The sequence below is a fragment of the Scyliorhinus canicula genome, chromosome 5 (genome assembly GCF_902713615.1).
Source record: "Scyliorhinus canicula chromosome 5, sScyCan1.1, whole genome shotgun sequence".
NCBI lineage: Eukaryota > Metazoa > Chordata > Chondrichthyes > Carcharhiniformes > Scyliorhinidae > Scyliorhinus > Scyliorhinus canicula.
The window spans coordinates 223,582,709-223,603,715 of NC_052150.1; the positions used below are offsets into that span (position 1 = coordinate 223,582,709).

The 21,007-nt window shown below is 45.7% G+C and overlaps 1 protein-coding gene across 1 annotated transcript in view; it reads left to right on the forward strand.

Moving 5' to 3' along the window:
* The first annotated feature begins 975 nt into the window (after nucleotides 1-975).
* The window catches only part of c5h8orf82 (chromosome 5 C8orf82 homolog), a 33,307-nt gene continuing 13,275 nt past the window's right edge, over nucleotides 976-21,007 (forward strand). Inside the window, exons 1-2 of the mRNA XM_038796468.1 lie at nucleotides 976-1,171; nucleotides 1,224-1,366. Of these exons, the coding sequence (XP_038652396.1) occupies nucleotides 976-1,171; nucleotides 1,224-1,366 (339 nt within the window). The remainder of the gene's footprint in view (nucleotides 1,172-1,223; nucleotides 1,367-21,007) is intronic.

Consider the following 21,007-nt stretch of genomic DNA (forward strand, 5'->3'; position numbering starts at 1 on the left):
CGGTGTGCTGGGCCTGCCGAGAACTGCCTTGGGTAGTACAGTTCCTACTGAGTATCCGTCGAGCCCACAAAAAATCATCCTGAGACTCCCCCGGGAGTTGCTGTCACATGGCCAGGAGGTGCCTGGCATACACCTTGATTCACAGACTTGATATACTGTCCCTTCAGAAGCGCCATTGCTTCTGTGTAGGTGGGCGCGTCCCGGATGAGGAGAAAACTTGAGGGCTCACCCGTGAGTAGAGGACCTGGAGCTTCTGTGGGTCCGAGGGTTCTTCAGTGGCTGCTCTGAGGTAGCCTTCGAAGCAGGCTAGCCAGTGCTCGAAGGTGGCGGCGGCGGCGGCTGCGTGAGGGTTCAGCTCCAGGCGATCAGGCTCGATTATGACGTTCATCTCTAAAAATCTTGTGCAATAAATTGATGTACCCTCAATTAGGACGAGGCGAGAATGGTGAAACAATCGAGGCTTTATTGCACAAGATGTTGTGCCTCCTGCAGCTGGAGCCAGAATGGGAAGCAGCGCAGGAGAGCGTACACTTTGATACGTCACCTGCTGGGAGAGCCAGCAGGCTGGGATTTACTGTGGTACCTGTAATACAGTGGCAGTACCGTTTAATACATGTAGAGTTGTTACCAGTGGTGTGTACCACAGAGTGAAACGTTGGCCAGGATCTCCGATGCTGGCGGGGAGCGGAACGTTTGGAGAGGCAGCAAAAAGTCCACCGATCTTTCGGTAGGACTGGTAAATCCCAGCACTGACTCTGCCTCTCTCTCAGGCCTGTTGAGCTTTCGCAACACTTTGTTATCCTTCTTGTCATTTTCCTTCATGTTAATTGTTTTGAATTTTACCTGAGGGCTCCTCTGACAATGGGTAAATGTATCTTATTTGTGTTTTTGTTCTTTTACAATAAATATATCTCTTATTTTATTAACATGAAGGAAATTGCATCTTTAATGTCTTTTTTTAACCTGAACTAAGACATGATGAAAGGTGAATCACCAGTGAGGGACAGAGTGCGCCTCTTCCTGGACTGGTCAGAATCTGCAGCTTGGCTGGGATTGTTTGGCGGAACCAAATGGGGGGCCCCGGAGTTCTACCTGGGGACATTTCGGTGGCAGGACCGACTTCCGCGCCTTGGCTTCCCCAGCAACGCGGAGCCCTTGGTAACGGCGGAAGGTGAAGGTGTGAAGGGTGAAAAGGTGAAGGGTTGGCTGCTGCGGCCAGGGCTGACGAGATGGACCGGACTTTCCTGAGCGCCGGACGCCGCTTCCTCCTCACCGCCTCCCGCTGCCTGACTTACCGCCAAGGGGCCCACGTAGTCCGGAGGCCCGGATCCGGGAATATTTCTACTACATCGATCATCAGGGCCAGGTAAACACCCCGGGAGAGGGGTAATTTATCCATATAAAACACCCGGGATATGGGGTAAATATCCAAATAAACCCCCGGATATGGGGTAAATATCCATATAAACACCCGGGGTATGGGGTACATATCCATATAAACACCCTGGATAGGGGTAACTATCCACATAAACACCCGGGATATGGGGGTAATATCCATATAAACACCCGGGAGAGGGGTAAATTCATATAAACACCGGGGTATGGGGTAAATATCCATATAAAACACCCGGGAGAGGGGGTAATTTATCCATATAATACACCCGGGATATGGGGTAAATATCCATATAAACACCCGGGATAGGGGTAAATATCCATATAAACACCCGGGATAGGGGTAAATATCCATATAAGCACCGGGGAGAGGGGTAAATATCCATATAAACACCGGGGAGAGGGGGTACTTTATCCATATAAACACCCGGGAGAGGGGGTAAATGTCGATATAAATACCGGGATAGGGGTTGAATATCCATATAAACACCGGGATAGGGGTAAATATCCATATAAACACCCGGATAGGGGTAAATATCCCATATAGACACCTGGGAGATGGGTAAATATCCATATAAACACCCGGATATGGGTAAATATCCATATAAACACCCGGTGATAGGGGTAATATCCATATAGACACGGGAGATGGTAAAATATCCATATAAACACCGGGATAGGGGTAAATATCCATATAAACACCTGGGATAGGGGTAAATATCATATAACCACCGGGGAGAGGGGGTAAATATCCATATAAACACCGGGAGAGGGGTAAATATCCATAAAACACCGGGTGATGGGGTAAATATCCATATAAACACCCGGTAGAGGGGTAAATATCCATATAAACACCCGGGAGAGGTATAATATCCATATAAACACCGGGGATTGGGTAAATATCCATATAAACACCCGGGAGAGGGGTAAATATCCATATAACACACCCGGGAGAGGTAATATCCATATCAAACACCGGGGATTGGGGTAAATATCCATATAAACACTCGGGAGAGGGTAAATATCCATATACACACCCGGGAGCGGGGTAAATATCCATGTAAACACCTGGGAGAAGGTAAATATCCATATAAACACTGAGAGAGGGGTAAATATCCATAGACACACTGGGGATCGGGGTAAATATCCATCAAAACCGCTGGGATGGGGTAAATCTCCATATAACCACCCGGGAGAGGGGTAAATATCCATATAACACCAGAGATAGGGGTAAATACCCATAATAAACATCTGGGAGATGGGTAAATATCCATATAAACCACCGGGATAGGGTAAATATCCTATAAACACCCGGGATAGGGGTACATATCCATATAAACACCGGGATAGGGGTAAACATTCATATAAACACCCAGAATGGGAGTGAATATCCATATAAACACCCGGGATAGGGATCAATATCCATAAAAGACACCGGGAGAGGGGTAAATATCCATATAAACCACCGGGAGAGGGGTAATATCCATATAAACACCTGAGATAGGGGTAAATATCCATATAAACATCTGGAGAATGGGTAAATACCATATAAACACCCGCGATTGGGGTAAATATCCCTATAAACACCGGGGATAGGGGTAAATATCCATAGAAACACCCGGGGATAGGGGTAAATATCCATATAAACACCCGGGATAGAAGTAAATATCCATATAAACACCCGGGATAAGTATAAATATCCATAGAAGCACCTGGGATAGGGGTAAATATCCATATAAACACCAGGGATAGGGGTAAATATCCATATAAACACCCGCGGTTTGGGTAAATATCCATATAAACACCCGGGAGAGGGGTAAATATCCATATAAACACCCGAGAGATGGGTAAATATCCATATAATCGCCCAGGATAGGGTAAATACCCATATAAACACCTGGCGATCGGGGCAAATATCCATATAAACACCGGGGATTGCGTAAATATCCATATAAACCCTGGGGATAGGGTGGTTAGTTAATGAGATGAAGACCCTGAGCGAGCGGATAGATACCGAGGTGAAGACCCGGAGAGAGCGGGTAGATTCCTTGATGAAGACCCGGAGAGAGTGGGTAGATAACGAGATGAAAACTCGGAGAGTGAGGGTAGATAACGAGATGAAGACTCGGAGAGTGAGGGTAGATAACGGGATGAAGACCCTGAGTATGAGGGTAGATAACGAGATGAAGACCCGGAGAGTGAGGGTAGATAACGAGATGAAAACTCGGAGAGTGAGGGTAGATAACGAGATGAAGACTCTGAGAGTGAGGGTTAGATAACGAGATGAAGACTCGGAGAGTGAGGGTAGATACGAGATGAAGACTCGGAGAGTGAGGGTAGATAACGAGATGAAGGCCCAGAGAGTGAGGGTAGACTAACAGGATGAAGACCGGAGTATGAGGGTAGATAACGAGATGAAGGCCCAGAGAGTGAGGGTAGATAACAGGATGAAGACCCGGAGTATGAGGGTAGAAACGAGATGAAGGCCCAGAGAGTGAGGGTAGATAACGAGATGAAGACCCGGAGAGTGAGGGGTAGATAACGGGATGAAGACCGGAGAGTGAGGGTAGATAACGAGATGAAGACCCGGAGGGTGAGGGTAGATAATGAGACGAAGACCTGAGTATGAGGGTGGATAACAAGATGAAGATCCAGAGAGTGAGGTTAGATAACGAGATGAAGATCCGGAGAGAGCGGGTAGATAACAAGGTGAAGATCCAGAGAGTGGGGGTAGATATTAGTGTTCTGGACCAGAGCATCGGAGAAATCTGTAACAACCTGAAAGATAGTAAATTTTACCAAAATTTCCATCAGGAAACAAATGCAGCCAGTATGAAAGTATAATCATGTTTAGTATTGATTCAAATCTTTTTTTCCTGCATTTAAAAATAAATTCCCCAATAATTGGAACTAAACATCTTGTGTCAGCAAAGTCACGATCCAATAACCGGAATGAAACAACTGTGAATTGAGAGGAATAGGCTGTACCTGGAGAGTTAACTATCGATACTTGTGAAATATGCACAGAGATGTCAGAGACTGAATTAACAATTTAAAAAATATATTTGATTCCAAACACACTCAAAGCCATCATCACAGCACAAAATAAACAGAGTGCACAGTTTATTCAATTTTTCCCACATTATGTGGGCAGCACGGTAGCACAGTGGTTCGCACCGTGGCTTCACAGCTCCAGGGTCCCAGGTTCGATTCCCGGCTTGGGTCACTGTCTGTGCGGAGTCCCGCACGTTCTCTCCGTGTCTGCGTGGGTTTCCTCAGGGTGCTCCGGTTTCCTCCCACAGCCCAAAGACGTACACGTTAGCTTGATTGGCCATTATAAATTGCCCTTATTGACCAAAAAAGGTAAGGAGTTATTGGGTTATTGAGTTATGGGGTTACGGGGATAGGTGGAAGTGAGGGCTTAAGTGGGTCGGTGCAGACTCGATGGGCCGAATGGCCTCCTTCTGCACTGTATGTTCAAAAAAAATACATGCCCTAATTTAGCTGATTCCAAATCCTAACTGAAGACTCCACTACTTTGCTGCTCGTCTACGTCCCCTGGGAAAACGGCAACGGGGCAGTAGCCAGGCTTCCCCACCCCTACAAACCAGTGTCTCACCTTCTCGGCATTCGGTGCCCAATAATAATGTAACATGTAACGGGTTTGGAAGCGCCAGCCTCCCCCCCCCCCCCCCCGCCCACAAGCCCCAAAGACTTGCTGTGAGGTGAATTGGACATTCTGAATTGTCCTTAGTGTCCAAAAAAGGTTAGGTGGGGATACTGTATTATGGGATTGGGTGGAAGTGTGAGCTTAATTAGGGTGCCCTTTCCAAGGGCCGGTGCAGACGCGATTGACGAATGGCCTCCTTCTGGACTGTAAATCTATGATCCGTCGCTCCTTGCGCTTCCCAACCCAATCCAAGGTCCCGTGAAGAGGTGGTACTACCCCTCAATCGCACGCGACCTGCATCCCCTTTCGTTGCTGCTGAAATTCCTCCTGAATAAAACTCATCAGTTGCTCCATCGACAGTTTAACCATAGGCGCCGACCCTTCCCCCTCTGCCATCTTCCAACCTGTGCTACTCCACGAGACCCCTCCAACCCCTGGGCCAGACTCTCACTCACTTTAACCAGGTTTGATACCCTGTAGCCATTCCAGTCTGGGGGAGAAACAATCCCCCTCATCTCTCCTCAGCAAAATCCCCCAGCAATCGGGTAAAAAGGACCAATGGACACCTCCAGGCAGGAGCCACCTCCTGCGCAACCGATCAGACCGTGACCACCACTGGAATGCCAGGACAAACATCAATATAAACACTTTGAGACTAGGGAAGTGTCAATATAAAAACCCCAAACAAGTGTCATGTGAGAGTACCTTTAAGAAATGGGTGTTGACTACTGCAGTGATGTCAGGTAGTGGGTGGCGCTGGACTGTCTGTCAGCTTTTTACTTTCGTTTTAGGCTGTTGCAGGGTGTGTTTTAGTTTCGTTTTCAGTGTTGGAGCTGAAGCCAGACCAAGCAGGTGTACTGCTGTTCTCTCTGCCATCAAAAGACTATCTCTTGATAATTGGTGAATTCAGAATTATAAATGTTTTCAGTTGTGACTGTAACCTGATGTGCTTCTGATAAAGGTTTGGTTTTAAGTTGTATGGATGTTAAAAAGGAAAGCTTAAAGGTTTACTTAGTGTTGTAGTCTTTAGGGGCTGTATTTGAATTAATGGTTGCTAAGATGTTCACTGTATGTTTTAAAAAGGTTAACTTGAGTTCATAGAATGAACATTGTTTTGCTTTAAAAATTACTTTTCCATTTCAGCTGCACCACACCTGTAGAGTGGGCCATGTGCTCCCCATACCACAATCTAGTAAAAGTTTCAGGTGAACTCCATGATACACTTTGGGGTTCTCTAACCCTGGCCCATAACACAAGGTAGATATTTAATAGAATCCTAGAGCCCAGTTAAAATACAGAACGTTCATTACACGACTGGGGACTTGACAAATAGCCACGTATTTTTCTGTGATAAAACTTGGGTAAATATGTAAATAAACCTTTTGGGGCCACCTAGTTATCATTAATCGCAGAACCTGGGAAAGATTGATACAAATGCTTGTAAACAAAGAAATATTAAAATGTACAGAAACCAAATAAATATTGATGAAAATGTCAAATATTGTTGTAAATACTTGGAACCTGGCAAATATTAACATGAAAAGGTCAAAGACCAAGTAAATATTATTGATAGAATATCTCAGAAACCAACTAAATATTGATTAAAGATATCCAAGGCCAGGTAAATGTCAGTATCAATCCCAGGAGCTGTGAAATGTAAATAGAAATTCTTACATTAAGTATTAAAATAAATCCTGGGGCATTGTAAACAAAATAGAACCATTTAGATTTACCGAATCATAGAATTTACAGTGCAGACGGAGGCCATTCAGCCCATAGAGTCTACAACGGCCCTTGGAAAGAGCACCCCACTTAAGCCCACACCTCCAGTCACCCCCACCTAACCTGCTATTCTCGCCGGCTCGGTACTCCACAAGTCTGGTGGTGGTGGCAGCCGTAAGGGTGTGGAGGCAGCATATGAGACTGCAGGGGGAGTCAGTGTGGTCACCGATCTGTGACAATAACCGGTTTGTCCCGGGGAGGGGGGCTGGATGGGGGCTTTAACGTATGGCAGCAGGCAGGGATTGAGAGGTTTGGGGATCTATTCATCCAGGAGGGTTTACGGACCTTGGAGACATTAGAGGAGGAGTTTGATTTGTCGGGTGGTAACGGGTTTCGGTACCTTCAAGTGCGGGATTTTGTACGGAGACAGGTCCCAAGCTTTCCTCGCCTCCCCCTGAGGGGACTACAGGATAAAGTGCTGTCAAAAACGGGTTGGAGGTGGGAAGGTTTCGGAGATATACAGGGAATTGTTAGAGTGGGAAGGGGTCCCTATCAGAGAGGTGAAGTGGGAAGAGGAGCTAGGAGGGGAGCTGGAAATTGAACTGTGGGAAAAAGCCTTGAAAAGGGTAAATGCATCCTCGTCCTGTGCTAGACTTAGCTTGATTCAGTTCAAGGTAGTCCACAGGGCCCACATGACGGTAGCCCGGATGAGTAGGTTCTTCGAGGTAGAGGACAGATGTGGACGGTATGGGGGTGGCCCGGCCAACCATGTTCATATGTTTTGGGCATGTCCGAAACTGAGGGAATTCTGGCAGGGATTTGCAGGTGTTATGTCGGAAGTCCTGGAAGGCAGGGTAACTCCGAGCCCAGAATTAGCAATATTTGGGGTGTCGGAGGATCCAGGGACAAAGGGTGGGAGGGCGACCGATATCCTGGCCTTCTCCTCCCTGGTGGCCCGGAGACGGATCTTGCTGACGTGGAGGGACTCGGAGCCCCCGAAGTCAGGAGTTTGGGTCAGCGATACGGTAGGGTTTCTCAGTCTGGAGAAATCAAGTTTGTGAAGGGTAAATCTTGCCTCACAAATTTGATTGAAATCTTTGAGGAGGTAACTAAATGTGTAGATGAAGGTAGAGCAGTTGATGTCGTATACATGAATTTTAGTAAGGCGTTTGATAAGGTTCCTCATGGACTGGTTTAGCACAGGGCTAATTCACTGGCTTTGAAAGCAGGGCCAGCTGCATGGTTCAATTCCCGTAACAGCCTCCCCGAACAGGCGCCGGAATGTGGCGACTAGGGGCTTTTCACAATAACTTCATTTAGGGGCTGGTTTAGCTCACTCGGCTAAATCGTTGGCTTTTAAAGCAGACCAAGGCAGGCCAGCAGCACGGTTTGATTCCCGTACCAGCCTCCCCGGACAGGCGCCGGAATGTAGCGACTAGGGGCTTTTCACAGTAACTTCTTTGAAGCCTACTGAAGGTTGCCACTCAAGTGGATAGAGCCGTGAAAAAGGCCTATAGTATGTTAGTGTTTATTACCAGGGGGCTTGAGTTTAAGAGCCGCGAGGTTATGCTGCAACTGTACATGACCCTGGTGAGACCACATTTGGAGTATTGTGTGCAGTTCTGGTCACCTCACTATAGGAAGGATGTGGAAGCATTGGAAAGGGTGCAAAGGAGATTTACCAGGATGCTGCCTGGTTTGGAGGGTAGGTCTTGTGAGGAAAGGTTGAGGGAGCTAGGGCTTTTCTCTTTGGAGCGGAGGAGGATGGAGGCGACTTAATAGAGGTTTATAAGATGATGAGGGGGATAGATAGAGTGGACGTTCAGAAACTATTTCCTCGGGTGGATGTAGCTGTTTACAAGGGGGCATGACTATAAGGTTCAGGGTGGGAGATATAGGAGGGATGTCCGAGGTAGGTTCTTTACTCAGAGAGTGGTTAGAGTGTGGAATGGACTGCCTGCTCGGACAATGTTCGGCACAACATCGAGGGCCGAAGGGCCTGTTCTGTGCTGTACTGTTCTATGTTCTATGCTCTGAGAGGATCAATAAGGGATTCGCCTGGAGTTGGCAGCCATTCAACAATTTCTTTAACAAAATTGAATGTCAGCAGTAAGGGGGGGGAAAGGCAAAAGGTAGGGGGGGGGGGGGAAGTGGGGGATGTGGTTTATTGTTCTTTTAGGGGGTATTTTGCACGTCGACCCGCGCGGTTGTTTTAGAAATGTCAATATGTTAAATTGTGAAAATTACAAATGCTTCAATAAAATATTTTCTAAAAACAAAATTCGGAGTCGCCCATTTCAGACAGAAATGAGGTGAATTTCTTTGAGGTTTGAGTCTCTGGAACTCCCTTAAAAGACAGTGGAAGCACAGTCTTTGAATATTTTCATGGCAGATAGATTTTTGATGAATAAGGGGGTGAAAGATGAATAAGGGGGTGAAAGGATATCAGGGCAGCTGGGAGGTTACCATCAGATCAGCAACGATCTTATTGAATTGCGGAGCTGGTTTGAAGGGCCGAGTGGCCTATTCCAGCTCCGAGCTAGTATCTTTGTTCGTGTGTATAAGCTGCTGCAGCCCTGATCCTGGGAGAGGGGTGCTCCCAAATGGTACATGCCCACTTACTTCTGACCCCACCAATGTCTGCGTGGATGACCCCTCCTGTGGACCCTGCTTCAAACCCATTCAAGGAGACTTGAGCAGGTTGAACTGTCCGGCTATAAGCAATTTCCTCCCCTCTCCCAAAAAACACTGACATTGGGAACTTGCATTCTTTGGAATAAATCTTCGGAAATAAGGAGATTAAGAAATATTTGGAGGTGGGGGTAAAAAAACCTCTCATATTTATTTTAGTAAAAGTTAAATGATTAGGTCTGCCTTTTGCTTGAGGCATGAGGGACAAAGTAATAGAAAGATAGGCCAGTCTAGTTAAATGAAGTAGCATTGGCAGAAGCTTAATCGAGTAGAAACACAGGCACATAAATGTTGGGCTGCACTGTAAATCCTGTGTATTTCTATAGCTAGCAGCATAATCTGACTGCCCTTCAAAAGTACTTAATTAGCTGTAAAGCACCAATGGTTGTGAAGTGTGCAATATAAATGCAAGTTATTTTCTTTCCTGTACTACCATTATGAGATCCAGTATGTAATTACTATTTAATTTTCTATTTCCCATCTGACCCTTGAATCTCTTTATCACCCAACACATTTTTCTTTTGGCGACTGGTGATTCATCTATCACTGGGAACTTGGCAGAGTCAGTGCCTCTTTCCAGCTTCCCTCTTTGGTGAGGAAGCTAATTAATCTAAATGTTCTCCTTCACACTCACGTACAACAGAGTCTTTATGTTTCAGCATGCTTTGACATGAAAGCTACATGATCGTGTTAACCGACAGGACTTGAGAATTAGCAGGATTGCGCTCCCTCACAGCCAGTTATTAATGGACTTTCTGTACTGTTGAGCACGGCTGATAGTAAACGGCGAGCTGTTCGAATCCCAGAAGGGGAACTTGAGGACAGCTATCTCACGTTTGGGTTTTTTTTTTGCAATTTGTATAGTATATGGAGAGGTTTGAAATGATGTTCCCTACCACTGAGAGCAAAGTACATGTTTATTAAGAAATAGGAACAAATAGAATTGCACTTAAAGACAACAATCACTTCACACAGGACCAATACTTTAAGACAGTTCCACAATATCTTAATGGAACCACTTTCAGAGCTAACCTTCCCCATATCTGTTCAGCCACACCGTATAGATTTTAGAATCTATGAAACTTCTGTAATCTTTTGCCACAAAATATCTTCAATTTCTTTAGGGGGTACCCTTTGAGGTTTACAGCAGCTGGCTTTTCAAATCTGGCTTTGTTAATACTGGGAGGTGACTAGTAATTCCTGTTGTCTGCTGAGATCTAACACAGCTATCCCCATAGGTTTCAGTATCTCCTTAAATTAGTTCTTTCTCTTTGACTTCCACCAGAATTTAAAAAAAATATTTTTATTGAAGCATTGGCAAAATTTTTATAACAATAACAAACAAACAATAATAACATAAACATCAACATGGTAAACTAGACATTTCCCACCCAACCCCTTCTGTCCATCCCGTAACCATATTGCACCTACCCCCCCTCTCTCCCCACCCCCCCCTTCACAATGGCTGCTTCTGTGACATTTAAATTTTCCCCGAGAAAGTCGACAAACGGCTGCCACCTCCGAGAGAACCCCAGCATTGACCCCCCTCAAGGCAAACTTATTTTCTCCAGCTTGAGAAACCCAGCCATGTCACTGACCCAAGTCTCCACACTCGGGGGCTTTGAGTCCTTCCACATAAAAGGATCTGTGTCCAGGCTACCAGGGAGGCAAAAGGCCAAAACATCAGCCTCTTCCACTCCCTGAACTCCCGGGTCTTCTGACACTCCCAAATTTCGCTATCACTGGACTCGGCACCAACCTGTTTACCTAGCACCTTGGACATTGCCTTGGCAAACCCCTGCCAGACTCCCTCAAGCTTCGGGCATGCCAAAACATATGGACGTGGTTTGCTGGGCTTCTCTCACATCTTGCACATCTGCTACCCGAAAAATTTGCTCATCCTCGCCGCCGTCATTTGTGCCCGGTATACCACATTAAACTGTATTAGACCGAGCCAAGCACATGATGAGGAGGAATTAACCTTACTTAGGGCGTCCGCCCACAGACCCGCCTCCAACTCCCCACAAGCTCCTCCTCCTACTTGCCCTTCAGTTCCTCCAACGGGGTTCTCCTCTGCCTCCACCTGATAGATATCCGACACTTTTCCCCTCCCCCACCCAGGTACCGGACACTGCTCTGTCCTGTACCCCTGTGACGGGATCAGCGGGAAAGCCAACATCTGCTTCCTCAGAAAGCCCCGGACCTTGTAAATATCTGAAACCATTCCCCGGCGGCAGCTTAAACTTGTCCTCAAGCGCCTTCAGACTGGGAAAACTCCCGTCTATGAATAGATCTTCCATCCGTTGAATTCCCTGCTCTCTCCCAACTTTTGGAACGCGCCATCTATCCTGCCCGGCTGTGAACCTGTGGTTGTTGCAAATCGGGGTCCAGACTGACGCACCCCTCCACCTTCTTATACCTCCTCCATTGCCCCCAGATCCTCAGGCCGCCATCACCACGGGCTAGTGGACTACCGGGCTGGCGAGAACGGCAGAGAGGCTGTTAGTGCTCCCAAACTGGTGCCTTTGTATGACGCCGCCTCCGTCCGCTCCCATGACGACCTGACTTCTCCCAGAATTGATTGACTTTATTTCTTTGCTTAACTTTAGAAAATATAAGAAAAATTAAGTCACTGCATCTATATTTTACCGATGTAACCTTTCCTTTACACCTGCATATCTTCAGAAAGAAGGCCTCCAACAAGGCCTCACAAAGCGATTAATATGTAAAGTTAAAGTACATGGGATTACGGGTAGTGTCTTGAGGTGGATAAAAAGCTGGTAGCAGACAGGATGTTGGAATAAATGAGTCTTTTTCTGATTGGCAGGCAGTGACTAGTGGGGTACCGCAGGGATCTGTGCTAGGACCCCAACTGTTCACATTATATATCAATGATTTGGATGAGGGAACTAAATGTATTTCTCCAAATCTGCAGATGATACAAAGTTGGGTGGAAGGGAGAGCTGTGAGGATGCAGAAATACTTTAGCGGGATTTGGACCGGCTGAGTGAGTGGGCACATGCATGGCAGATGCAGTATAATGTGGATAAATGTGAGATTATTTGCTTCGGTAGCAAAAATAGGAAGGCAGATTATTATTTGAATGGGTGAATTAAGAGAGGTGGATACTCAGCGAGACCTTGGTGTCTTTGAAATGAAATGAATGAAAATTGCTTATTGTCACAAGGAGGCTTCAAATGAAGTTACTGTGAAAAACCCCTAGTTGTGCATCAGTCGCTGAAAGTAAGCGTGCAGGTACAGCAGGACAGTAAAGAAGGCAAAAAGGTATGTTGACCTTCCTCGCAAAAGGATTTGAGTATAGGAACAGAGATGTTTTACCGTAATTGTATCGGCCATTGGTGAGGCCACACCTGGAGTATTGTGTGCAGTTGTGGTCTCCTTATCTGAGGAAGGATGTTCTTGCTATGGGGGGAGTGCAGCGAAGGTTTACCAGACTGATTCCTGGGATGGTGGGACTGTCATATGAGGAGAGACTAAATCGGTTAGGATTATATTCATTGGAGTTTAGAAAGTGAGAGGGGATCTCATGGAAACTTACAAAATTCTAACAGGATTAGACAAGGTAGATTCAGAAAGAATGTTCCCGATGGTGGGGGAGTCCAGAACTCGGATCATAGTTTGAGGGTAAAGGGTAAACCTGTTTGGACTGAGGTGAGGAGAAATTTCTTCACCCAGAGAGTGTTGAATCTGTGGGATTCGCTACCACAGAAAGTAGTTGAGGCCAAAATGTTGTGTAATTTTAAGAAGGAATTAGATACAGCTCTTGGGATGAAGAGATATGGGGGGAAGGCAGGATCAGGGTATTGAACTTGATGATCAGCCATGATCATAATGAATGGTGGAGCCGGCTCGAAGGGCTGAATGGCCTCCTCCTGCCTCTATTTTCTCTGTTTAGAGTCAAGTGTCTTGTATCCTGTGTTGTAACATTGACTGTACTTCAAAAAGTAATTCATTGGTTGTGAAATGGCACGGGACATCCTGAGTTTGTGAAAGGGGGGATATAAATGCAAGTCTTTCTTTTGTTTCAACCAGAGTGTAAGATTACTTAACATAAACCGAGAAAGTTGGAAAAACCCAGCCGGCCTGGCAGCATCCGTACTGAGAGAAAACAGAGTTAATGTTTCGGGTCTGCAAGACCCTTCTTCAGAACCAAAGAGAGGGAAGAATGTGTTGGATTATATACTGTAAGGCAGGGGGTGGAACAGTGATTAGTGGAAGATGGGCGAGATTGTAACGAAGATGGAGCAAAACCCAACAACAAGTGACAGGTGGCCTGGGAGGGTTTTTGCATAGGAACTAAAAAATCTTTGGGTTTTTTTTTAAAAAAGGGTTAAGATGCAGGAGAAAAGAAAAAGAAAAGAAAGTAAAAGAAAATCACTTATTGTCACGAGTAAGCGTCAATGAAGTTACTGTGAAAAGCCCCTAGTCGCCACATTCCGGCACCTGTCCGAGGAGGCTGGCACGGGAATCGAACCGTGCTGCTGGCCTGCCTTGGTCTGCTTTCAAAGCCAGCGATTTAGCCCAGTGAGCTAAACCAGCCCTTACTAAGTCACAGTGAACTTCAACTCCACGTTGAGCCTTGAGGGCTGTAATTTGTCTAATTGGAAGATGAGATGCTGTTCCTCCAGCTTGTGTTGTGCTTCATTGGAGCATTGTTGCAGGCCAAGGATGGATATCCTTGGGCAGAGTGCCACAGTGGTCAGCACTGCAGTCTCACAGCACCAGGGACCCAGGTTCAATTCCAGCCTGGATCTATGTGGGTTTGCACTTTATCCCCGTATCGACGGGGTTTCCCCCGGGTGCTCCAGTTTCCTCCCACAGTCCAAAGATGTGTGGGTTAGCTGGATTGGCCATGATAATCACGCCTGAGTGTCTAAAGGTTGGGTGTGGTTACGGGGAAAGGGTGGGGGAGGGGGCCTAGGTGGGATACTCTTTGAGAGGGTTGGTGCAGACTCAATGGGCCAAATGGCATCCTTCTGCACTCTAGTGATTCTATGTCATGTGGGTGTGATGCTGAGTTACAACTGCAAGTAATAAAGTTGGAGTCATGCTTGCGGTCGATCTAAGGTGTTGGCAAAGTGGCCACCCAGTCTGCATTTTGTCTCCCCAATGTAGAGGAGACAGCATTGCGAGCAGTGGTTACAGTCGACCAAATTGAAGGAGGTGTAAGTGCTGCTTAACCTGAAAGGAATGTTCCGGGCCATTGACAGTGAGGAGGCAGGAGGTAAAGGGACAGATGTTGCACCTTCTGTGATTGCAAGGTGCCGTGGGAAGGGGGATGATGAGTTGTAAGTGATACAGGAGCAGAGCAGGGTGCAGAATACTGACAGATGTGTTTTGTGGTGGCATCATGCTGGTGTTGACAGATGTGGGCCTGACCAGGTTGACTCCCTTCCTTGCCTCAGCTTATCTGCTGCAGAAACCCTGATCCATGCCTTTGACTGTTCCAATGCCTCCCAGCCTCCCGCCTGCTTTATACCCTTCAGACATTCCAAGCTCATCCAAATCTCCCCTGTCCACCACCCAACTCGAGACTATTTCCTCAGGTGGATATAGCTGTTACAAGGGGGCATAACTATAAGATTCAGGGTGGGAGATATATGAGGGCTGTCCGAGGTAGGTTCTTTACTCAGAGAGTGGTTAGGGTGTGGAATGGACTGCCTGCTGTGGTAGTGGAGTCGGACACTTTAGGAACTTTCAAGCGGTTATTGGATAGGCACATGGAGCACACCAGAATGGCAGGGAATGGGATAGCTTGATCTTGGTTTCGGACAATGCTCGGCACAACATCGAGGGCCGAAGGGCCTGTTCTGTGCTGTACTGTACTATGTTCTGTGTTCAACTCGCACCAACTGCTGTTCACTCAATAGCCCAGCGCTCGCTCACCTTCCCGCACCAGCCTCCCCGGACAGGCGCCGGAATGTGGCGACTAGGGGCTTTTCACAGTAACTTCATTGAAGCCTACTCGTGACAATAAGTGATTTTCATTTCATTTCATTACCTTGAGTTTAAAATGATCATCTTTGTTTCCAAATCCCTCCATGACCTGTCCTTAACACGTTCCTTATAACAGACCTCTTTGATAAAGCTCATGGTTCTCTGCCCTAATACCTCCTTATGGGGCACTCTGTCAAATTTTGTTTGATAATTCTTTTGTAAAGAACCTTGGGATTATTTGTATAGTGACCTCAGAGTCACTGTACAAATACAAATGGTTTTGTTAGTCAACCAGAATTTGTTTTGATCAATCCTTGCACAAAGGTTTTAGTCCATGAACATAAGGCCATAAGAAATGGGAGCAGGGAGTAGGCCACTCGGCCCTTCGAGTCTGTTCCACCATTCAATCCGACCATGGCTGATCTTTACTCCACTTTCCCACCTGCTGCTCAAATCCTTCAATTCTCTGAGAGTCCAACAATCTCTCAATTCTAGCCGTAAATTTATTCAACGTTGGCGTATTCTTGGAGGAAAAGAATCCAAAGATTTACAACCCTTTGAGTAAAGTAATTTCTCCTCATCTCAGTCCTTATCCTGAAACTCCCCGACCAACAAAACCAATTTCTGTGACCACCCTATAAACAGGGAATTGATAATACAAATATTAATATCTAACAGGCCAACCTGTGCCTGAATCTCATCCAATGTTAGAAAGGACAAACACATTCAGCATCCCTGCTCCTGATCATCATTAGAGAGGTTCAGTTGTGTGTTTAAGGGACAGTGGTTGTAAACTGGACACACTACTCCAGATGTGATGTGGAGACGCCGGCGTTGAACTGGGGTGGGCTCAGTAAGAAGTCTTACAACACCAGGTTAAAGTCCAACAGGTTTGTTTGGAATCACTAGCTTTTGGAGCGCAGCTCCTTAGGTCAGTGACCAGATGAAGGAGCTACGCTCCGAAAGCAGTGATTCCAAATAAACCTGTTGGAGTTCAACCTGGTGTTGTAAGACTTCTTACTGTAGTCCAGATGTGGTCTCCTAGTCCCCCTAGTTCTTGTACCATGAGTTAATTGTTGCAGATTTTCTTTATCTACCTTACCTAAACCTGTTATAACCATGTACGCCTCTATCAAATTTCCTCCCAATCTCCTTTGCTTCAAGGGGAACAGCACCATTCTGGTAAATCTCCCCAGCACCCTCTTAGGAATCCCCACATCCTTCCTAAAGTCTGGTGACCAGAGCTGGAAACAGTGTCCCAGTTGTGGCTGGGCCAGAGCGTTATAAAGATTCAGTGCAAGTTTGTGGCTTTTGGACTGAATCCTCTATTTATAAAGCCCACGGTCACGTATGCTTTGCTAAACACTCTCTCAGTGTGTGAGAATATTCTCCAAACATTCTGCGATTATAAATAAATGCTGAAATTGGGTGATCATCAATTTGACCTCTTCATTAAGAATTTAAGATTACTTTACGGGATATGGGCATCACTGGTTAGGCCAGCATTTAGTGCCATTCCTTGTTGCCCTTCAGAAGGTGGTGGTGAGCTGCCTTCTTCAACTACTGCAGTCTCTGGGGTATAGGGAATGATAGTGCGGTTAGGGAGGGAGTTCCAGGATGTTGCCCCAGCGACAGTGAAGGAACAACGATATATTTCTAAGTCAGGAGGGTGAGTGACTTGGAGAGGAACCTCCAGGTGGTGGGGTTCCCAGGTATCTGCTGCCCTTGTCCTTCTAGATGGTCGTGATTGTGGGTTTGGAAGGTGCTGCCTAAGGAACCTTGGTGAGTTCCTGCAGTGCATCATGTAGATGGTATATCATCAATGTAAAGCTATCTGCACTCAGTTGTTGGAACATGGAATGGGTTTCCACAAGAACTGCTTGATTGAAAAAGACTGTTGCATCTTTTAGAGGAATATTGGACAACTGTTTGAAGCTGAGGAAGATTCAGGGAGAGAACGTGACAATGGGATTAGTTTTGGATTGTTCTCGCAAAGAGCCAGCAGAGATATTATGGGCAGAATGACATCCGATGCTGTCAATATCCATGGTTCCAAACAGGGAATTGATAATAGTGATATGCAAATACGAATATTACTTTCTTCAGAGGCCAACCTGTGCCTGAATCGTATACAAGACCAGAAAGGGCAAACACATTCAGCATTCCTGCACCTGCTCATCATCCCACCTGGATGTTAGAGGTTCAGTTGTGTGTTTATATGACAGTGTTAATGCATGGTTCAAAGTCTCAGGTCAGAATTACATAACGATTTTATATACTTTTGATCATAAAATCATCGACTGGTTCCAGAACAAAAGGAAGCCATTTTTCCCACCATGTCTATGCTGGCCCTTTGAATTCACTTTGTGCTACTTAACATAAACCTTTTCCCACAGCCCTGAAAATCTTTCCTTTTCAGACAGTGATCCAGTTATTTTATGAATGCTTTGATTGACCCTGCCTCCACCATATTCTCAGGCAGCGCGTTCCAGATCCTAACCACTCGCTGTGATGTTTTCCCCCCATGTCTCCATTGTTTGTTTTGCCAATTATCTTAAATCTGTGTCCTCTTGTTCTCAACACTTCCACCGATGGAAACAGTTTCTCCCTATCGACTGTTCAGACCCCTCATGATTTGGAAGACCTCTGTTAATCTCCTCTTAACCTTCTCTTCTCCAAGGAAAACAGTCCCAACTTCTCCAATCTGAAGTCCCTCATTCCTGGAATCATTCTCGTGACTTTTTTTCTGCACTCTTTCTGACACTTTTCCATCTTTCTGTGGTGCCCAGATCTGAATGCAATGCTGCAGTGAAGGCTGAAGCAGTGTTTTTTTTACAGGTTTAACAAAACTTTACTACTTTTGTACTCTACCCCTATTGATAAAGCCCAGGATGCCATTGACCATTCTCTCAACCTGTCCTGTCACTTTCCATGATGCAGGTTCCTCTGCTTCAGTACCCCCTGTTGGAGATATACTTTATTTTATATTGTCTCTCTGTGTTCTTCCTACCAAATTTAATCACTTCACACTTGTTTGCATTGAACTAGATCTGCTCCATCTGTCTATGAACTTTTGAAATTCTACTCTATCCGTATCGTGGTTCACAATATTCCAAGTTTCATGTCATCAGCAAATTTTGAAATTGTAACCTGTACACCAATGTCTGGACCACTGAGATATATCAGAAAGAGCAAAGGATCGTCACACGGTTCTCTGTGAGAGTCCACTATGAACCTTTCTCCAGCCTGAACATCGTCCATAACCGCTCTGTTTCCTGTTATTCACTCAATTTTGTATACATGTTGCTACTATCCCTTTTGTTCCTGAGCTGTAACTTATCTCACTGGTCTGTTGTGCGGCACTGTGTCAAATATCTTTTGGAAATCCATGTACGCCACATCAACGGCATTACCCTCATCAACCCTCTCTGTTACCTTGTCAAAAAAATCAAAGCAAGTTAGGTAAACACAATTTTCCCTCAACAAATCCATGTTGGCTTTCCTTAATTAACTCAAATTTGCCCGAGTGACTTGTTTTTTTTTCTTGAGTTATCATTTCAAGAAGCTTCCCCACCACTGAGGCTGGAATGACTGCCCTGAGGTTGCTGGGCTAATGTTTACATCCTTTTTTCAAAAGGATGACACCACTCCTAGGACTGAGGAAGAATGCAAAATTCTGGTTAGTGCCTCTGCAATTTCCGTTCTCTCTTCCCCCAGCAACAAAAAGGGAAAATGTTGGACAACCTCATCAGGTCTGACAGCATCTGTGGGGAGAGAAGGGAGCTAACGTTTTGAGTCTGGGTGATGCTTTGTCCACAGCTTTGTCCACAGCAGAAGAACATTGTTGCTTCATCACCTCCATTCATTGAAGGGATAGTCTACACGACTGAATTATCACCTAACCTCAACACTATGAGGGAGGTTTGCAGGGTGCTCCTCATGGTGTCCTTCACTCTTTCATATTGTTTAAAACTCTGGGTTAGAGGTGACCTGGCAGTGAATGTACTTTAAGCCGCTCTCATGAATATGTCATGAAGTTATATTCCAGTGAGTGGGACAGTGGTTAGCGCTGCTGCCGCACAGCACCAGGGACCCGGGTTCAATTCCGGCCTGGGGTCACTGTGTGGAGTTTGCACGTTCTCCCCGTGTCTGCGTGGGTTTCCTCCAGGTGCTCGTTTCATCCCACAGTCCAAAGATGTGCAGGTAAATTGGGTTGGCCGTGCTAAATTGCCCCTTAGATGTGCAGATTAGGTGGGGTTGTGGTGGGAGTGGGCCTGGATAGGTTGCTTTTTCAGGCAGTCTGTGCGGACTTGTTGGCCAAATGGCCTCCTCCTTCACGAGAGGAGTTCTATGGTTCCAATGTCACACCATGGTGGAGGAATTGTCTTGCTTCCAGTCTGCCCCTAAGCTATTGCACCTCCTATACCGCAACATTGGGGGGAGGGAGGGCGGAGAGAGAGAGAGAGAGCAGACAGTTCAACAATTTTACACCATTTTTTTTCCTACTTTCTTTCTTTACTCCTTTGCATTCTACGGGCTGCCATTAACTTCTCTTCTGGACACGTCTTTACCACTGTCTTTGGCTCACAGAAATTCAACCAATATCTAAAATAGTTATCTGCTCATTTGTTTCATTACTGTTGGGAATGAAGTTGTGCAAAAATGGCTAGGCTCATTTCATTACACTACAACAGTGGCTAAGCTTCAAATTAATTTCATGAGTTGTAAAACACTTTGGTCGTGTATATACCACACCGTAGATGGATATCTAGCACACCTTTGTGTCTGTCAAACTTTGAGTGTGAGACATGCAAAATTCTGCCAAGCTTATATATATTTCAGTGCAGGTGTGATGTAGATGGTACATCCCAGTGATTCAGTGAGCAAATTAAACAGCAGGTTCTTTCAGTTGTTCTTGATGAGCAGAGTACTGTTCGTACTCACCAGCCCACGCTTACAAAATGTTGACTGTTTGATTTGATCCTGCAATTGGGCAACATTTGCTGAACAATCCTGAGTTGCGCTCATAGCTACACTAAGAACCAATTTAAGATAATTATTGAACTTGTAATGTGGCTCATTTGAAAATGAAAATCGCTTATTGTCACGAGTAGGCTTCAATGAAGTTACTCTGAAAAGCCTAGTCACCACATTCCGGCGCATGTCCGGGGAGGCTCGTATGGGAATTTATGCTTGCTGGAAGTGACAAACATTCATACGTAGGCACCCGTTCTCTGCAAACAAAAGGAATATGTTCCAGCCTTGTGCCTTTTTTGAATTACCCAGAGGCTTGGGAGCTTATGGATCCCATTTACTTTCTCCATGGCAATGTCAGCCAATCAGATTCTACTTGTCAACCAATCAGCACCCTTTTCTTCTCGGGTATAAATTGTGATTGTTTGAAATTTGTCATTCTTGTGTTTGTCATGATGAGTGCGAGGTGAAGAGCTTTGGCAACATGTCTCTCGTTTCAGCAATATCGAAGTTCTGTGTCACTGAGTGAATGTCTATGTATAAGAACAAAGTATTCATAAATCTGGCCTCTTATTTGTATTGATGTAGGCACAATGGACT